Raw genomic sequence first — 19,805 nt, forward strand, 5'->3', positions numbered from 1 at the left:
AGGGGTGCAGGAATAGCTCCCCCCCCCCCCCCCCCCCCCCCTTTTTTCCAGCCATGTTGAAACATTATAGAAGTCGGGTGTGCAGCTAAGAGGATACATAGAAGTGTTAAGATATTTAAGAATTATTTGAGATGGCTATTTTGAGAAAACCTCACACTGAGAAAGCCATTTTCAGCTAAATGAATTTTTTTCCATTTACACACATCAGCTGAAAGGACACAGACAGTTAAGAGCCAGTTTAGAGAACATGGTTGAACGCTAACCTCATGTGCTGCTGATGGCTGTCTTTAGTATTAGATTTTTTTTTTCTTTGATCTAGATACCACGAGGTAGATTTTCTAAATATGGCCAGAGGAAGTTTCAACAACATATTTTAGCATTACAAAAATGAAGAGTGAAATATTTTCGGAGTGCTTGATTCATTTCCCCTCTAAAATAGTACGATTCGCTAAGAGGCTGGTCATGCGGGGTTGATGATGACACTGGCATTTCAACCACTCAAGTGAGGAAAATCAATCAACTTGAATTCATAACTTAAAGGGTAAAAATATGATTATTGTGGCTTAATCTTTTTTGTTTGGCTTAAATAACTTAATAAAGGACTTGGCTGCAGCTATGAAATGACTCCCAGTCTATAATCACGGTTGTTGGCAGGAAGCACATGTATTCATTAATGGCTAAATCAATCACCTGGGACACTAATGCACTTTGCAGGCAATTTATAGTAAAATCGATACATGTTATTGTTTGCTGAAAGAAAAAGGGCAGAGCATTTCTATTCTCACGCCGAGTTCAACCGTTCTGCACTTGATCCTATTGCTTTACAGCGAACTGGAGTCTAGTAAGATGATTCCAGATGTGTCCACAAATACATCGGATGAAAACGTTATGAATAGTTTGTGTGGTTTTACTCTTTACAGGTGGTAACAGATTACCACCTGTGGTGAAACTTTCAACTGTCAGTCCCAAAGAATGGCAAGATTTCTCTTTAATCAGACTTGTGACAGATGAAATCATTTCCCGTGAAAATTTAAAAGACAATGCTGCAGCCGCTGCTGTGCCTCATCTCTGGGACAGAGATGCACTAAAAACCACAAGGTTGCTGAAGCAGGATTTGCGGCCTGTAATAAATTTTATTTTCAATTTTCAGTGTCACGTGTTGATCTGATAAAGAGTCGCTTATATTCATTTTGATCAATTTACTGCATTTTTTAATTATTTGCTTTAGCCTATAAATATAGGGGAAAAAAATTCGGAGAGAAGCTTTGAGAACGTGAACCATTCGACAGGCAAATGTCTCAGATTTCAGGATTACGCACGGTATCTCGGGTTCATCTACACTGGTGTCCTCAGTAGGAACCTCTAGTGTCACAGCTTGGAAAACTAAATGGTACACGTAGACTCTCCTACACAGACAGTGCGCATCTACATGCATGTAGTGTGAGCTCTCATACAGATATGGGTCTTTAAAAAAAAGTCACAGCTGACAATGAAAACTTCTGCAAATATTTCTCAGGAATACAGGAAAAAAAAGGTGTTACACAGAAATTTCTATTAATGAGTCTGACTGGATTATTGAGCAAGCCTTTGCACCATATTTAAACCAGCAGACCATTATTCATAACGCTACAGGCTACACCACTCAATACCACAATATGGAGAGTAATATATTTGGATGTGGATGCACTGTTAACACCACATACATGCTGTTATTGTTACGGCATTATTTCACTGAGGTCAGATAATGGTAACCCACCAGTTTATTGCTCAGTGTAGTGAAATGTACTATAGCCTATCAGCCATGTTGTTTTAGTTTAGAGTTGCCTGTGTTACAGCGGTGGCTCACCGGTTGGAAATCACTTGGATGCTGGCGATTTCAGACTGTTGTTAGCCGAGACTGGTTACAAATAGGGTGCTGCACAAAAAACGTCTTGTGATTGCTTTTGGTTGCTAGTACACCGCTGCAGTTACCCATAGTTTGGATGGTAGATCCACAAATTAAGTTGTGCTTCATCGCAGCAAACACCATTTTTTAAAGGAGGCAACTATTGCTTTTATACCCAAATTTAAGCCTGCACACTGAATCAAACTAAACATTCAACAACTAATTTTTCTGCTCAGGAATGTGAGCAAATAACTGTAACTGTAACAGTTTTTATAAAACAGTAAAGCAGCTGTGGCATAAACCTTACATTGGGTGGTGGTCTAATAAATCTGTAAAAGCGTTGTACTTCTTTGTGACCAGTTTCACCTAGCAACCAGCTAATTAACTGGTCAGACAACACTAGGGCTAACTTTTCTCTAGTGATCAGCGGCGGTGGGTCTCTGTTCAGTCTCTGTGTGACTGTGGAACGCAGGCTGGCTGCAGATGATTCAGGTCTGCATTTTACTTTGTAAACACATTATTTCTGTCCAATGGGCTAAAAGCTAATTCGATTTCAGCCTAACCAGATATAATTAAATGACTGTATATCCAGCTCTTTTTGTATTTTCTTATCTGCTGATGCTTTTTTTTTTTTTTAATAAAGTGACCAGAAACTTGTCACTTGTTAAAGACCAGATCTGTACATGACACTCTTATATGTGCATATTCTATGTCTACGCACACAGACGCGCACACACATACACACTATGCATACACACACAAGGTCATATATTATAATGACATCACATTTGTTTATGAAATACATTTTTCTCTGTGCAAATTTGTAACACCAGTGGTTCAATAAAAATAGCAAAAAAATATATATTGCTGAAGAATAAACAAAGATTTCTGATTAAAAAATAAAAGAAGAAACAAAATGAAACGAGCGGAAATGATCATTTTCGTCCACCCTGATGACGGTCACGTGATGAAAACAAGCAGGAAGTCATGACAGCGACGCGCTGAGAGTGAAAAACGGCCAATCGGTGTCCTGTGTTCGCTCAATTTGATCCTGAGGTCCAAGCCATGAGAAGAGTAATATCAGATTACTAAAGATGTTCGTCTGTGAGACTGCAGGGGTCACATGATCAAGGAACTAGGGAGTGAATTTGCTGTCGCAACGTGTCTATTTGTCTCGCATTTCGTCTCCACAGTTGTACAGACCAACTATACGCACACCTATCTACACAACCCTTTTAGTGTTCGTCTCTGTCAAAAATAATACTACACTTATATTTACAACAATTAAATAGAGGTCAATTAAGCACTTGTGTGGTGACGAGTATTGGAATTTGATGCTAGGGAAAGTGGCAAAGCTTTTTAGTTGGTTTTCTCTTTTTTATTTTTTAAAAAGACAACAAATAAAAAAGGAAATTCATTCTGGTTGTTAAAAGCATGTCATGCCAAAAATAAATAAAGGTGTCGTTTTTTAAAAAAAGGGACAAGTAAGGAAAAAAGGAAGGAGGAGCAATGAAGAAGAAGGGTAGGCTTTCTGTGCAAGATGGCCCTTCTGTGAAGCTTTAGCGCAAACAGCAGTAGCAGTAGCAGTAGTGTTAGTAGCATATGTAGAAGTAGTAGTAGTAGAAGTAGTGTTGGAGTCAAATTTCCGTGCTAGACATTGTTCCCAGGGTGATGTATCCAGGGTAGGGGCCAGAGATTCAGCTGGCTATCCCGATCTAAAGCGGCCTCGGGCCAAGAGTTTTAAAACCCTGACACTGTCAGAAACGGGTCTACAACCCACTGCTCTAACGCCACACGCACACTTCACTGATACACATAACACTGCAGCTCTTTATAAAACGCTGCAACTGGGATTCCGCATGTGCACTGATGAACATCTCCCAGACACACTGCTAGTCGGGCCAGGGGAGAAGATGAAGGCTGGGTGGGATAAAAGTGGAGTTGGGATGAGTGTGTCGCTTGCTCCCTTTCCTGTACTAATGCTGGGATGTCTACAGAGCGTGTTTTATGTGCACGTATGTTAGTGTGCATGTCTCAGTAGCTGTTTTCATGGCCTGCCAGGATGTAGAGGTTGCTGTGGGCTGTAGGGTTGTCCGTAGGCCTGCTTTCCAGCACCACCACCCTGCAACACAAAACACACACGGAGATAAAACATACACACACAACATCTAGTTTAGTTTCAAGTCAAGGTAGCAAAACAATTCACCCTTTCCCAGACGAAAGAACAGCCCAGCTGGTTTTTTAGCGTGTTAAAACAAAACAAAATAAAAAATAAACGGGATATGGTCCAAGCTTGTAAAAACCCTGTTATTTGGAAAAAGGCAGTAGAGAAACATGACTTACTCTGAAGCTAAGAGTACTCTCCTAACCCGGAGGAAAACTGTGAGAAAGCTGTTAGTACTCTTTCAGAGCAACCCAAAGAATCACACATCACAACTTGAAGATACTCAGCCTCAGTAATGAGAAAACAGACACCAAGATGATCCAGCCTCTACACAAGTATGTCTGTTTTGGTGCTTTGTCGAGGGTCTACAACCCCAGCATTAAACTGAAAGAACTTATGGCATCTGACAGTTTAAGCAGGAAGGAATCAGACCAGATATAATTTTGGTGTCTCTTCTCTCATCATTTAATCAAAAAAAATTCCCATATTTTCTCTCTCTGAATTTTCCTGATCACCATCATCTGGCATCAAGCAGGATTTGAAAGTTCTGATAGAAAGCGGCAGAAGTTTTGGGCCGTCTGTGGCCAGCGACCCGTGAGTGTACCTGGGAAGTTTGAGGCCTTTTTCCTCAGCCTCTTGCTCTCTACAGTCATCATGTCTTTAGTGGTGAGACATTAAAGAGAGTGTTAACAGAGACCTAAATGTGTGTCCATGTGTGTGTGACAGGTATGAAACTGTAAGGAAATGCTGGCAGGTAAGTGTTTCTCACCTGTCTGATCCCAGTAGTCTGAAGATGCGTGTGTTGTCTGAGATCTCCTGAGTGATCTGATGAAAGAAAGCAGAAGAGGTGCTAAATGATGCCGTAAAACACTGATGATCTGACTCAGATGTCTCATCAGACTTTTGCCAAATACTCACTAATGATTTAATATAAAGGATTAAGATTTTAAAAAGTGATTTTAAAGACATTTTGCACATGAATAGTGCTAATAAAAACCCACAGAGACCGACAATGACCACTGATTATTCTTAGAGACTTGTGCAAAATAAAACAAGAGACAAAACACTGCAACAGTTTAAAGTGGCGACAGCCTCAGTGAACACAGTAGCAGAGTTTGGACCTGGAAGCACGGTTGATGCGTCATTGCTTAACAGACAGATAGTCAGAGTGAAGCGTTTTGACAGACTGTATGTGCATTTAATCCTGGTTTGCAACCATGTAAGAATGTGTAATTATGATACTATCCATAAGGCCACATAAATATTGGGTAGAAATGGAAACTGATACACCCTGTTATCCCTTGAATTACTGTGATGTGATTTTTTTGAGGCTATATTGAGCACCCACAGTAAGGCCCAAAATCCTAATAAAGTAAGATTAAATAAGACACCCTGATGCTGCGGACTAAACATTATTACAGCGCACAGAGGCCACCTGAAGGGCGTGTTTTACTCTTAAATGTGCTCAGTATGAATCTCACCTCATTAGTCTTGAAACTCCGTCCCTGCATGCCATGTCTCCAAAACGCCAATACACTGTCTTGGAGGCAAACTGGATAAAAAAAGGAAAGAAAAAAACCCCAAGGAAAAACAATACGGATTAAGGTTTGTTTATAGATCAACAGTAACCCACTAGAAGATATCCGTGCCATGTAGTCTTTCTGTTTTTGTTTACCGATGTTTTCAATCTGGAAGTTGAAGGTGAGCTCGGCTGACAACTTTCTGCTGGATTTCAACCGACCCTGGAGATTCACTATCTTTATACACCCTGTAGTAGGAAAAACAAAAAAAGACAGAGGAAACAGTTTGGTAAAACTAATAAAATAAGTGTTAATACCTTCTAAATCTGAACCTGAAAAGATCATAAATGGGTAAGATGAGTTAAAATCTATTAGCGACTCACTGTCGAGGCAGACTAGGATCGTGTCTCTCTCTAGCTGAGTGACATGGATCACACATGTCTGTGGGGTTTCTGCAGAGGAGGAGAAAAAGGCAGAGGATTACTTTGGCTCTCGTGCTGTTCCCACCAAAGAAAACTGTTATTGGTTTAACTTGACAGAGCCGGGCGGTGTTCTCACCTGCTTCTGTGAACCAGGAGGAGGTAGAGTTGGGATTGACTGTGCCAAATCGGACCACCTGGCTGAGTTCAGTTCCTTTACTGACTGCGACACAGATGAGAGGGTAGGTCTGTTCGGGGACCACCAACATTTCAAAGACCTCCAACGGACAGGGTAGTGGGAAGTCAATAGTCTGTTACATAGAAAAGGAAAAAAAGTTTAGAAAGCTATGTGTTGTATTTCGATATAATCATAAAATCATTTGACTGGAATCAGCTGAGCCATTTGCTGACTGACTGGCACCAATATCAGCTGATCTGCCAGGACTGCAGAACTCGTGGCCAAGCAAAATTAACACTGTGCTTGGTCTTTTCAAACTTTTGATCTTGAAAACAAAAACTGCTAGCATTGTGGAAAAATTTCTTGCGTGTGCAAATACTTATTTTCTTTCTTGTAACTGTGTAATAAAACGTGCTTAGGAAAGGAGCTTAAATTAAATGAACATTATCTTGATTTTTGGGGAGATTCAAAACTGACCTTGATGAGCATGAACTTCTGCATTGACTCCACCCACTCCAACAGCATGACACTTGACTGGAAGGCTCCACACAGGTACTTATGACCTGTGTATGGGTTACGAACTGCACAAAAACAACAACGACCATGAATCCATTTGAATTTTTCCTCTTTGCACAAAAATTATAATTCAGTGCTATTTTTTGTTCTGCACAAACACCACACAGGACAGTACAAGATAACACGAGGTAGTTTCATGCAACGAGTCCGAATTTGATACAGTTAAATAAAGTTAGTCACAGAACATAATTAAAAAACAAAAACAGGTGTTCGACAAAAGAAAATATAAAATCAGCATTTACAGAAACTCACCTACGCAGCACTTTTGGCACCCTTTAGTCTCTGGAATCTTATTGGACACAGCAAACTTCCTATAATAAAGAAATATGATCCAAATATAGAGCTGAACTGGCACAAACTTCTGGTTTTATTGAAAACATATTTAAATTAGTTAAAATAAGCAGGAGTGACATTTAATTTATGTAGGGGGGAAAAAACTACAAGGAAACAGAGGCTATAAATATTTCACAGCTTAGATTTTCTAGTTGTAGAGTTACCTGGGAATTATCTTATCAGGCAGCTTGTGCGTGGGAATGGCTACTGGTAACTTCTGTAACTGTCTGGCCTGTTCAAACATACCGCTTAGACTATGGGAGTACAGCTGAGAGGCTTTTCCTGCAATGAAACAGGATATAGAAGAAACAGTTAAAAGGAAATAATAGTAGTGACCTACGATACAAGCTACAAAAGCATATTTGAAGAAATAAAACACATTGTATCAAAAATCATGCGCCGATGATCCAATTTAAGAACAATTTCAGAGACAAATGGGTGAAAGTAATAAGGGCAGTCAAGTGCCACACACTTCTATCATAATGATGTTCGACAACTCACCAGATATGGAAAGAAGACAGTTGTTCATGACATATAACCAGGTACACCGCCGAGGGAAGAGCTGCAGGTGGACACAAAGTAATCTGAGCATCTCAGAGTGCCAGAACATTTAAAACAGTCTGATTCAAAGACTGGACTATCTCACATGTATAACATTACAACTAATATACCCTGTTTTCAGAAAGTATATAGCATTATGTTAAATTACCGATTTCTAGTCTCACCTGTTCCATTGTTGTCTCATGTAGCTCATTGAGGTTTAATGTGTAGATTCCCTCTTCTGCTCCGAATATCAAATACTGGTCTGAAACGCACAAAAGAGCATTTGATCCGTGCTTAGTGAAAAGTGAAAACAACACCTGTAAAATAAACTTTGATAGTGTTTTCCTGTTGGTTACCTCTGGTGTCAGGGTTGATCCACGAAGTGGCACAGTGGATCTTGAGGGGACAGCCGTTGAACACCTTGGAGAAACACGCACCCATCTGGAAACGGGAGAAAAAGAAAGAAGTTCAAGATTATTTTTTTTTTAATTTAAAGGATTCGGAGACCTTGTGATCTAAATGCCTTTAGTGAGACACTCCACACTAAAAAGTAATATTTTAACTTGCTTATGGATTCGTTTTCCATTTTTTTCCAAATGAGTAAATTCATTTCATTTAATATTTTGCACATAAAAAAACTTTTGTATAGGAACAAAAAGATCCGCAATGCCAAGAAGTCTTTACAACACTAATCCAATTAACTCAACTACATTATTTTCTCTTAAAAACAAACAAACAAAGCAAAAAAGACCCATACTTACATGGACTTTGGGTGTTGGGGGGAGACCATTACTGATTGGCTTCTAAGGAAGTGATAAACACAAACACACATTAAAAACATCAATAATAAAATGACTGGATGATATATATGAGCATAACAACCTGTATATATAAAATGTATTCTCCCAGCAGATAGTCTATAGTGCACTTAAAACATGCTTTAAATAAAAGAATTGTAGCTGAATTAGCTCACTAAGCTATTAGTCATAGTTTGAAGTACACCCATCTGGTGCTTCAGTTTGACAAGTATGTAGATGAAGCTATCTAGGTGCATAACTTCTCATACAGCACTCCTCTAAACTTTCTCAAGGGTTGAACATTATGGAATTTATTTTTCCCCTGATTTATAATCCATTATTGACTTGGGAGATGCCCAAATTCCACTTCTTCTTTAAAAAACAGTGATGATCAGCAAGAGCTGCAACAGCAACAAAGGTCAGGATCCTTCACTGGCTTTGCACTGACAAGAACACTACCCAATACATTTCACCTGACTTGGCCTTTCTTCTCCACACAGTGTTATGCCGATTATTAATAATTTTAACAATGGCAGCACTCTGCATCCTCCCTCAAGACCTCTGTGGGTCCTTGAGCCACTCCTGCATGCTTACCGGAACATCCTTCTTGTCCTTCCGTATGGGGACACTAGGTGGCATGGTGGACTGCCTCTCTGCTGGGCTGGCCCTCTCGCCATTGTGGGGAGAGTTCAGCCCATTACCTACAACAACAACAACAGACACAACAGACACAACTTACTGTGTTTGAGTGACACAGGAAACAGAGAGAGCGGGTAAGAGACAGAGAGACTGTGTGTGCGCATGTGAAGCTTTGAAAACAAAGAAAGCCAAAATAAACATGACGCATCTACAAAAACACTTGATTTAATGAGAACAATTTAATTTATAAGACTAAAGACAGCAAGGAATGTTAATATTAAAGAGTAAACAAAAACAAGCTATTGGGAGCAGAGAGGGGGGGGAGGAGGGAAGGAGCAGGCCAGCAGGAAGAAAACAGAGGATCAAATATGGTCATGATCGAGGGGGAGTGTGAATGCACCACAAACTGCAGTCAATTATTGATCAGTTTCTCTCCTTTACTACCCCAGCGAGTAACCAGCGAATGACAGGTAGTAAACGGCAAAACCATTTGAGCTACGCACGAATGTTGCTTCCTGTCGTGATTAGAGCCATAACCATATCGTCAAAGACAGTTCAACTTTCACCTGAGCGTGCCTACAGCACGACCATTCCAGCATGACTGTGCAATTCTACACTATGCTTTCAATCTACTGAACTGTTATTATTTCCAAAACACCATGGTTAATATATCTACCATATACTGCTTATTAAATGTAACACTTTACTGTAAAAGCTTCCAAAGCGCAATCAAAAAACTAGAGAAATAAACTTAAAAATATGCAGGATCTACATTCTCTGTGCAAAATCAAAAAGGTAAAAATAATATCCAAAGAAGCATATCCCTGTCCTGAGATTAGGTCATAGGTGGCAGCAAATTTTAATTGCTCAACTTATCCACTTCCAAGTCAAAGTAACACTATATAACACAATAATAAAAAAAAAATCAGAGCATGACTGAGATACCCGAAATGCTCAACAACAATGCAAACATTTAAAAGGCACACTAGAATGGGGATTTAGTCACTTGCCTAAAGTATAAAACGGGATTACAAACTTTTATAAAATTTGGCATTTCTGTTACTGTTTAATAAGTTCAGTTATAATTTGGCATCTGTAAACTCGTATAAAGAAACATGAAACAGCAAATTTAACTAAAAAACACTTCATTGTCAGAATGTCTACAACGACATATTAGGGCCACTAAAGGCCAAAAAAGGGGGGGGAAAGAATAATTGGAGGACAATGAAGGGCTTAATATTCTGAGAGTTAAGAAACTACTTTGAGATTAAAATTGGAAACTTAAAATGTAAAAAAATAAATAAGTTATATTTGAGCTTTTGGGATCCATGCCTCACGTGAAAATCTAACAACACAACAGCTCATTTTCATGAAAACCTTTAACCTCCACTGACCCTAATAGGCCGCTTTTAGAAAGTGAGAGCTGACAATGCACAGAATAATTTTTTGTTAAAAGAATCAAAACTGGACCAGTCAGCCAGGACTATGTTTTCTCCTCTTCCTTTGTCCTAAGAAGCGAGGGGGAGTGGTTTAGCAGCATTTGATTGTTTGGATCACTGGATTGGATGAACCAATCAGTCTTCACAAAAATGACTTTAGAGACAAACAATCATGTTGAGCGTGAGCTGATGAACGGAAGAAACAAAGCAAATAAAAACTTTAAAAAAAGCATTACTGTTAATGGAATCATGGAACAAATAAATCAGACTACAAGGAAAGACTAATGGAAGACCACACAACCAATCGCAGGGGACGACAGGGTCTGCGGACACTACCCAGCTACCAAATCAGCTGCTCTTACTCTCTTTCTTTTCCTCCTGTTTTTCCTGCTCCTCTTTCACCTCCTTGAGAACCTCCCATGCCTCCTCCAGCTCCTCCTCTGTGTGAGGCGTGTGGAGCCACTCCCAGAAATGCCTAAAGCTCCCATCATCCTCTGTGGCAGAGTTTTCGACGTCTTTGAGCTTCGGGCTCTCGTTACCTAGGCTACTGCGGCGGTGGGGCGGCAGCTTCGGGGGCGGGGGACGCGGGGGGACATAGGAGGCGGGCTTGGCGGGGCTCGGCGTCTCTGGCACTGGGCAGCGCTTGATGGTCCCTCCCCCTCCACCGTCATCTTCACTGTGTGAGTGGCTGTCGTCGTGTTTTTGATCCGTCTGATTATGGGGTGAGGAGATGGATTTGGGCTTAAGAAGAAGAAGAAGAAGAAAAAGATTGTATAAGAAATCAGTTACTTATTACATATTCTGAGCACTAAAATTGCTACTACTTCAAAAATTCTGCTAACTACAGACACGGTTTTTCCTACCTTAGGAGGAAGTGGGGGTGGGACCCTTGGCCTCATGATGGTGCTTGATTTACTGAAGAATAAGAGGGAAAAATCTGTGACAAGATACTCAAGACAGCTGCCGTTTTTTACAACCAGGAAATATATGGGAAATAATAAATATATGTTAGAATGTTAGCACTGAAGCTATGGTTTGACTTGCCATTTTTAAGCCATTTATAAGCTAAGTTATTACATTCAACGCATAATTACAATCCAGAGTTTTTCTTAAAAAAACAAACAAAAAAAACCCAAACCCAACCATTTTATTGGAAATAGAAAATAAAATTGTCAGATTTGTTTTAAAAATAATCGAAAAAATATGCTGACACATTTGTGAACCCAGATCAGATGAGATGTAATATTTTGCAGGCTCACTGAATGTGAAATCAAAGGCTCAAATAACAGGTTTAACCACAGCCCAATGCCACTTACACACAAACTGATATAATAGAAAGGTCATTAAAGGTTAACCACGAAATATAAAGTAAGACAAGAACTTTAGACAACAGTAAAACAAAGAAGGGTCAGCGTGTGCAAAGCCTCTGAATGGATAGCGCTGATACTGACAAACTTAATAATATTTTAGTAAAAGTATTACTTTTAAAATTAAAATTTATGTTTAGTGTAAATAAATTAGAGTTTGTGTCTTGCTCTCATTTAAAGCACCTCTTAAAATCTTTTTTTTTTAAGGAAAAGAAATAGAAGAGTAATTGCAATTATGCCTTCCGACCAGCACAATTTCAGAGACTTTATCCATGACATTTTATAAATGTTGTAGTTAAGTTATGGACAAGAACCAATCACAGCACACAAATCAGAATGGAGAGAGGCTGGGAGCCAATCACAGTGAAAAATGAAGATGGGGGTACCAAGAAAAGAAGTTGCAGTATTTAAGCTGAGTGGGAGACACAGAAAAAGATTACCCCCCCTTAAAGAAGCTTAAAGTGTAAACTTTATCAGTACAAAACTAATCTGTGACTGACATAGTTTACACATTCACTTAAGGTGGTAAGCCACGCATGGGTGCAGTACGCATAAAAGCATCTCTAAAGAAAGCCGGAAGAAAGCAGCTCTCTTAGAATGCACTGATGCTAAACACAAGGCTGGTGATAAGGACTATGCAATCAGATTATGACCAAAATATGGAAGCCCGTTTCCACCACTAAAAAAAAAATAAAAAAGTATCCACAACTCTAAATTTCGAGTTATTTTCCCTTATCAACTCGAAATTCTGAGAAAAGTAACTTGAGTAAATTTCGAGTTAGCTCTACCAATCAGTAATCTACATGAATGATGTCATTTTCTTGTACCTGGAAGGATATGGCGCAGAGGAATGCGCAGTCAAAACCGTATCGCAACAAACTGGTGCTTTTGAGAGTACGTTTGCTGATAGTAACGCCATGTGATTCAGCTAACAGCACAAGGATTTCATCATTTGTGAAGCCACGTTGAAAATACTCAGCAATTTGTGCATTCATGACTTACTTACTGGTAGCTTAGCTGTAGCATTTGTAGCTGAGGGCTTCAGCTTCCGGGTAACAAGGAAATGATGTCATTCACATAGATTACTGCTTGGCAGTGCTACTTTTCTTGAAATATCAAGTTAATAAGTCAAAATTTCGAGTTATGGATACTTTTTTTTTTTTACCAAAAAACACCAACAAAGCTGAAATCATAACTTTAAAACTTTAAAATGCTGGATGTGCAAAAGGGAATTTATTTGCAACTGAAATTATTTTAAGATGCTTGAAAAGAAACAAAATCTATTCGAATTTTTGATACCTACACTAAAGATTTTCAAAATTTAGTGTCTATGTAATCCAAATGCTCCTAACTTTAACTTTTACTTAGTAACTAAGTTGATTTGGGGACCATCCGTTGGTCGTCAAGTCTGGATGTGAAGGCTTAAGCTGAGTGTTTTCGTGATCAGCAACAGTTTGTGTTCTCAAACTAAACTGGAGACTGAGAAACCAACGGATACTGTACGCTCACTGGCTACAGACTTGTCAATGACAAGCACACCCAAGTTTATCATCCTTTCTCACACTAAAATGCTAATGAATTAACATCATACTTAATCAATAAAACTTAATAACGCTTCATTAAGTCTCCAGTTTAATTAATGTCTAACGTCTCAAAGCAAAGGAGTCAAAAGTGTTATTTTTCCATAGATTTGTATAAAACTGGAAGCCCTTTTTGGAACCAGAACAGTCCCAGCAGAGTGCAGGTTCAAGTCGTTTCTGCATCGGCTACACCAGGGGTAGGCAACTCCAGGCCTCGAGTGCCAGTGTCCTGCAGGTTTTAGATATCACCCTGGGTCAGCACACCTGAATCAAATGATTAGTTCATTCCCAGGCCTCTGGAGTTCTTCATGACATGTTGAGGAGGAACTTTAGCCATTTGAATCAGCTGCGTTGGATGAAGGACACATCTAAAACCTGCCGGGCACCGGCACTCGAGGCCTGGAGTTGCCCACCCCTCGGCTACACTTTCTCTATATTGTTTACATAGAGTCTGAGGGACTAAATATTTTTGTTCCTTTGTCTGGAGGAAATTTCCTTTTTTGTTTGGCTAGAAGATTTTGTTCCTCCTGTATCCGAGGTTCGACTAGCGGACGAACCCTCCTCTCCAGCACCCTGGCATAGACTTTCCCGGGGAGGCTGAGGAGTGTGATCCCCCTGTAGTTGGAACACACCCTCCGGTCCCCCTTCTTGAAGATGGGGACCACCACCCCGGTCTGCCAGTCCACAGGTACTGCCCCTGATCTCCACGCAACATTGCAGAGACGTGTCAACCAAGACAGCCCTACAACGTCCAGAGCCTTCAGGAACTCGGGGCGGACCTCATCGACACCAGGGGCTCTGCCACCAAGGAGTTGTTTAACTGCCTCAGTGACCTCGCCCCCGGAAATCGGTGGGTCACACCCCTCATCCCCAGACTCTGCTTCCTCCCCGGAAGACGTGTCAGTGGGATTAAGGAGGTCCTCGAAGTATTCCTTCCACCGCCCGACAATTTTCTCAGTCGACGTCAACAGCGCTCCGCCAGCACTATACACAGTGCAGGTAGAGCACCGCTTTCCCCTCCTGAGACGCCTGACGGTTTGCCAGAATCTCTTCGAGGCAGTCCGAAAGTCTTTTTCCATGGCCTCTCCGAACTCCTCCCACACCCGAGTTTTTGCTTCAGCCACTGCCCGAGCCGCATTCCGCTTGGCCTGTCGATACCTGTCGGCTGCCTCCGGAGTCCCACAGGCTAACCAAGCCCGATAGGCCTCCTTCTTCAGCCTGGTGGCTCCCTTCACCTCTGGTGTCCACCATTTGGTTCGGGGATTACCACCACGGCAGGCACCAACCACCTTGCGGCCGCAGCTCAATGCAGCAGCTTCGGCAATGGAGACGCTGAACATGGTCCATTCGGACTCAATGTCCCCAGTCTCCCTCGGGATGCTGTTGAAGCTCTGCCGGAGGTGTGCGTTGAAGATCTCGCGGACTGGGGCCTCTGCTAGACGTTCCCAGCACACCCTCACTACGCGTTTAGGTGCACCAGGTCTGTCCAGCGTCCTCCCCCGCCACCTGATCCAACTCACCACCAGGTGGTGATCAGTTGACAGCTCAGCCCCTCTCTTTACCCGAGTGTCCAGAACATATGGTCGCAGGTCTGGTGATACGATTACAAAATCGATCATCGACCTACGGCCTAGAGCATCCTGGTGCCACGTGCACTTATGGACACTCTTATGTTCGAACTGGGTGTTCGTTATGGCCAAACTGTGATTAGCACAGAAGTCCAATAACAAAGCACCGCTCGGGTTCAGATCAGGGAGGCCGTTCCTCCCAATCACGCCCCTCCAGGTCTCGCTGTCGTTACCCACGTGAGCATTGAAGTCTCCCAGCAGGACAACAGAGTCTCCAGGTGGAGCACCTTCCAGCACCCCCCCCAGGGACTCTAAGAAGGCTGGGTACTCCGAACTGCCACTCGGCGCATAAGCGCAGATGACAGTCAGGACCCGTTCCCCGACCCTAAGGCGCAGGGAACAAACCCTCTCGTCCACCGGGAAAAACCCCAACGTACCGGCAGCAAGCCGAGGGGATATAAGAATACCCACCCCAGCCCGCCGCCTCTCACCAGGGGCAACTCCAGACTGAGACAGAGTCCAGCCCCTCTCCAGGAGACTGGTTCCAGAGCCCAGACAATGCGTAGAGGTGAGCCCAACTATATCTAGCCGGTACCTCTCAACCTCACGCACCAACTCAGGCTCCTTCCCCACCAGAGAGGTGACATTCCATGTCCCTATTGCCAGTCTTGGCAGCCGGGGGTCGGTCCGCCAGGGCCTCCGCTCCTGGCCGCCACCCGGCTCACAATGCACCCGACCCCTATGGCGCCTCCTGCGGGTGGTGGGCCTGCGGGAGGATGGGCCCATGTCTCCTCTTCGGGCTGTGCCCGGCCGGGCCCCATGGACTAAGGCCCGGCCACCAGACGCTCGCCCTCGGGCACCCTCCCCGGGCCTGGCTCCAGGGCGGGGCCCCGGTAACCCTATCCCGGGCAGGGTAAACTGTTCCCTCGATATTCTTTTCATGGGGGTCTTCTGAATCGCTCTTTGTCTGGTCCCTCACCCAGGACCAGTTTGCCATGGGAGACCCTACCAGGGGGCAAAAGCCCCCAGACAACATAGCCCCTGGGATCCCTGGGACACACAAACCCCTCCACCACGATAAGGTAGCGATTCATAATTTTTATGGACAGGATTTCTAGGCGCAGCCAAGTGGCGGAGGGCTTTCGCTTTGGTGGCCTCAGAATCTCATCTCTGATTTTTGCGGATGATGTGGTTCTGTTGGCTTCATCGGGTGAGGGCCTCCAGCTCGCACTGGAGCGGTTCGCAGCCGAGTGTAACGCAGCGGGAATGAGGATCAGCACCTCCAAATCTGAGGCCATGGTTCTCAGCCGGAAAAGGGTGGAGTGCCCACTCCGGGTCGGGGATGAGTTCCTGCCCCAAGTGGAGGAGTTCAAGTATCTCGGGGTCTTGTTCGCGAGTGATGGGAGAAGGGAGCTGGAGATCGACAGACGGATTGGGGCTGCGGCTGCAGTAATGCGGACGCTGCACCGGTCCGTCGTGGTGAAGAGGGAGCTGAGTGTAAAAGCGAAGCTCTCAATTTACCGGTCGATCTACGTCCCTACCCTCACCTATGGCCACGAGCTGTGGGTAGTGACCGAAAGAACGAGATCGCGGATACAAGCGGCGGAAATGAGCTTCCTCCGAAGGGTGGCTGGCCTCTCCCTTAGAGATAGGGTGAGAAGTTCGGCCATCCGGGAGGGGCTTAGAGTAGAGCAGCTGCTGCTCCACATCGAAAGGAGCCAGCTGAGGTGGTTCGGGCATCTGGCAAGGATGCCCCCTGGGCGCCTCCTGGGCGAGGTGTTCCAGGCATGTCCCACCGGGAGGAGGCCCCGGGGCAGACCCAGGACACGCTGGAGAGATTATATCTCTCGGCTGGCCTGGGAACGCCTTGGTATTCCCCCGGACAAGCTGGAGGAGGTGGCTGGGGAGAGGGAGGTCTGGACCTCTTTGCTTAGGCTGCTACCCCCGCGACCCGACCTCGGATAAGCGGATGAAGATGGATGGATGGATGGATAGAAGATTTTGTTTTTTATCGCTCTTAAACACCTTAAAAAAAAACCTTGAGAGGAAAAAAAAAAACCCTCCCCCCCACCACAACAGAAACTACAAAAGCTAGAAACTGCTACAGCACAACAGGTTGCAGCCACTTTAGGAATTCAGGTTATTTTCATTTGTGCAATCACAGCACTGTGTGTTGTGGATATGACTTGAAGGGAAAATCCTATAATATAAAGCACAAAAGGCCTCTCTGACGGTGGTGGAAAATATCTGTCTAGAAAAAAGGGGGGGAAAAAAGACTCTGGCCTGCCGCAGACATTTGGCTTTTACACTGAGGGGAGAGGCTGGATGCCAGATCTCCAGTTTTATAGAGGCAAGATAAGACAGAAGGCAGTGTGATCTCACACACACTCATACACACACAGAGCAAGAAGGAACACAGATGGCGAAGCCAGTGAAGAACAAAACAAGACAACGGCACACAAGAGGACAAGGTCATGAGCATCAGTTATCTAAAGAATGAAACTGAACTCAGGCTCAACGATCCATATAGATCATGTCAAATCTTTAGCTATAAAGTGTATTTTAATGCTGTGTTGTTTGCGTGACACCTACACTTCTCCATTTATTACATTTCTACTACTGAAAGAATATATGAGGAAATATCAATAGCCTCTTGGTGAACATTTAGGGTTAGGGTTACTGTTAGTAGCTTTAAGAAAGCGTGGACAACACACAGGCAGCAGGCACACACACACAAACAGGTGGCGTATGTGGCGTGATGGTGGGGTGTGCTCCATAAAGATGTGTGGATGAAACTGGCAAAGGTAGGAAGCCTTAACTCCTTGTCTTCCTTCTCAGTCTTTCCTGAGGGAAGTGAGGGAAAGATGGGAAAAGAAGAATTTGGAGAGGCTTCCAGTTCTAAGACTGAGAGGGAACTTACTGAGTGTGAGTTTCATCATCATCTGCACCATCATCATCCTCATCCTCATCATCCCCTAAGTGTGCCACATGGCCCCTGGGAGAGGAGGTGAAGACAGGAAGGGGGGCGGGGAAAGAAAGGACAAAGGAGGAGTGGGAGAGGGGGCATAAGGAGGAGTGATCAGGGGAGAAAGGGAGCAAGCAAAGGAGATAGGGGATGACAACAGAAGGCAGAGGCAGAAGAGGACAGAGGAAGAAGGGGGAAGGGGAGGGAAAGCTGAGTGAAGCTTGGTTCACAAACTACTTCTGAACTCCTGACCCTGTGCAGATCTGAAAGGACTGAATAGGTTCAAATAAAAGCATGACCCAATTTTTACTGCGATCCACAAAAATCAGCAAAATGACTCATCTGAACAACCAAGAGAAACGGTCTGAGGACTAATTACTTCCACAACCAGACACTTTCAAACCCAGCGGTCCAGTTTGAACCATTAAGTCCTTATAGATCTACACACGTCAACAGTAAGCGTAACCTTTTAAATCATATTATATATTATATTATATCAAATTCTCAAATACTGGTAAAAGTCCTTTCATTATCCCAAGGACAGAGAAACCCGGCCTTTGTTTGAAACTCTCTCTATCCTAATGTTTTACATATCAGGAGATAATAAAAATAATTTGGCCCTTAGCATGTCTTAAAAATGGGTAAATATAACCTCTGATGAACAACAACACATAACATATTAAACCATGTCATAATTTTAATACAAAATACCAAAGCAGTATGTGAAGGACTAAGTACGCCGTTACTGCTTCCACAACAATTAAAAGAGTGTAGATACCAGGTGCTACTAATTAAATGCACTTGAATATATGATGATAAGCAAGCATGAGCACCTTCAAAAAAGTAAACGTTTAAAAGCTTGCTAATCGTCCCAGGAGTGGATGCAGGTTCACCCAAAGCTCAGATCATGCAAGGCTCGGAGAAACTGCAAGAAACCCCAAGAGCTTCACCTCAGGTTCTACAGCACTCAGCCTGCATGTTAAACATCAAAAGTTCATAACACTACAATCAGGAAAAGACTGCTCAAGTGTTGCTTGTTTGAAAATGTTACCAGGAGAAAACCTCTTCTTTCTCCTGGCAAAAAAACCCTCCAAAACAAAAACATGGCAGTACAGCTTAGGTTTGCAAATTTGCATCTGAACAAACCACAAGACATTCCAACCAATTTTCTTTGGACAGGTGGGACCAAAGTGTAGATGTCTGGCCATAATGCACAGTTCTACATTTGAAGAGATAAAAACAAAAAAAAAGAAACACATGACTTCAACGTAACGCATAAAAACTTCCATGCCCAATGATGACCTGGGCTTATTTTGCAGCCAGAGGACCCGGGCATCTTGCAGTTATTGAGCCAACCATGAACTCATTGGTATGCCAAAGGATTGTAGAATCAAATATGGTAAAGCTTGGCCACAATTAGGTAAAAAAAAAAACAGGACAGTGATCCCAAGCACAGAAGCATGACTAAAAAACAAAATCAAGGTGTTGCAATGACCTAGTGAAAGTCCAATCCTGACTGAAAAGCTGTGGTAGAACCTTAAGATAATAATATGAACTTAACAATGGCCACAATGATGTGAGACACTGATGAAGTCATACAGAAAACAACTGCTTCAAGTTATTGGTGGTAAAGGTGGCTCCAGATGCGGTTTACTTAGTGTTTCACGCACTTCCTCTGGTTTCGTCTTAGTTTTTGTTAAATAAATAATGACACATCATACATCACGTGTTGCTGTTCATCAATTTAAAACATCTGATAAGGTTATTTTTCATATTTATTTAACGTGACTATACATGTAAAAACCTCAAAGATGTTAAGTAACCCTTTGATC

At 42.7% G+C, this 19,805-nt stretch overlaps 1 protein-coding gene across 9 annotated transcripts in view; it reads right to left on the reverse strand.

Moving 5' to 3' along the window:
- Window positions 1-35: 35 nt before the first annotated feature.
- Window positions 36-19,805, reverse strand: part of LOC147315932 (mitogen-activated protein kinase kinase kinase kinase 3-like) — a 49,220-nt gene continuing 29,450 nt past the window's right edge. For 2 of the 9 annotated variants that reach the window (XM_086258942.1, XM_086258940.1), the window contains 18 exons: window positions 17,929-18,003; window positions 11,357-11,408; window positions 10,856-11,234; window positions 9,010-9,116; window positions 8,380-8,421; window positions 7,975-8,059; window positions 7,801-7,880; window positions 7,577-7,637; window positions 7,240-7,357; window positions 6,995-7,053; window positions 6,644-6,747; window positions 6,128-6,299; window positions 5,953-6,021; window positions 5,725-5,817; window positions 5,531-5,601; window positions 4,819-4,874; window positions 4,654-4,707; window positions 36-4,007 (listed from right to left, as the gene is read on the reverse strand). In XM_086258942.1, coding sequence (XP_086115068.1) covers window positions 3,920-4,007; window positions 4,654-4,707; window positions 4,819-4,874; window positions 5,531-5,601; window positions 5,725-5,817; window positions 5,953-6,021; window positions 6,128-6,299; window positions 6,644-6,747; window positions 6,995-7,053; window positions 7,240-7,357; window positions 7,577-7,637; window positions 7,801-7,880; window positions 7,975-8,059; window positions 8,380-8,421; window positions 9,010-9,116; window positions 10,856-11,234; window positions 11,357-11,408; window positions 17,929-18,003 — 1,765 coding nt within the window. In that variant the 3' untranslated portion in view covers window positions 36-3,919. The other 7 variants (XM_086258944.1, XM_086258943.1, XM_086258948.1 and 4 more) reach the window with 5 other exon arrangements.

Source organism: Aulonocara sp. 'chitande type north' Nkhata Bay, linkage group LG13, assembly GCF_057382095.1.
Source record: "Aulonocara sp. 'chitande type north' Nkhata Bay isolate Kocher_YH1m ecotype deep benthic linkage group LG13, A_spYH_male_GT1.1, whole genome shotgun sequence".
Classification (NCBI taxonomy): domain Eukaryota; kingdom Metazoa; phylum Chordata; class Actinopteri; order Cichliformes; family Cichlidae; genus Aulonocara; species Aulonocara sp. 'chitande type north' Nkhata Bay.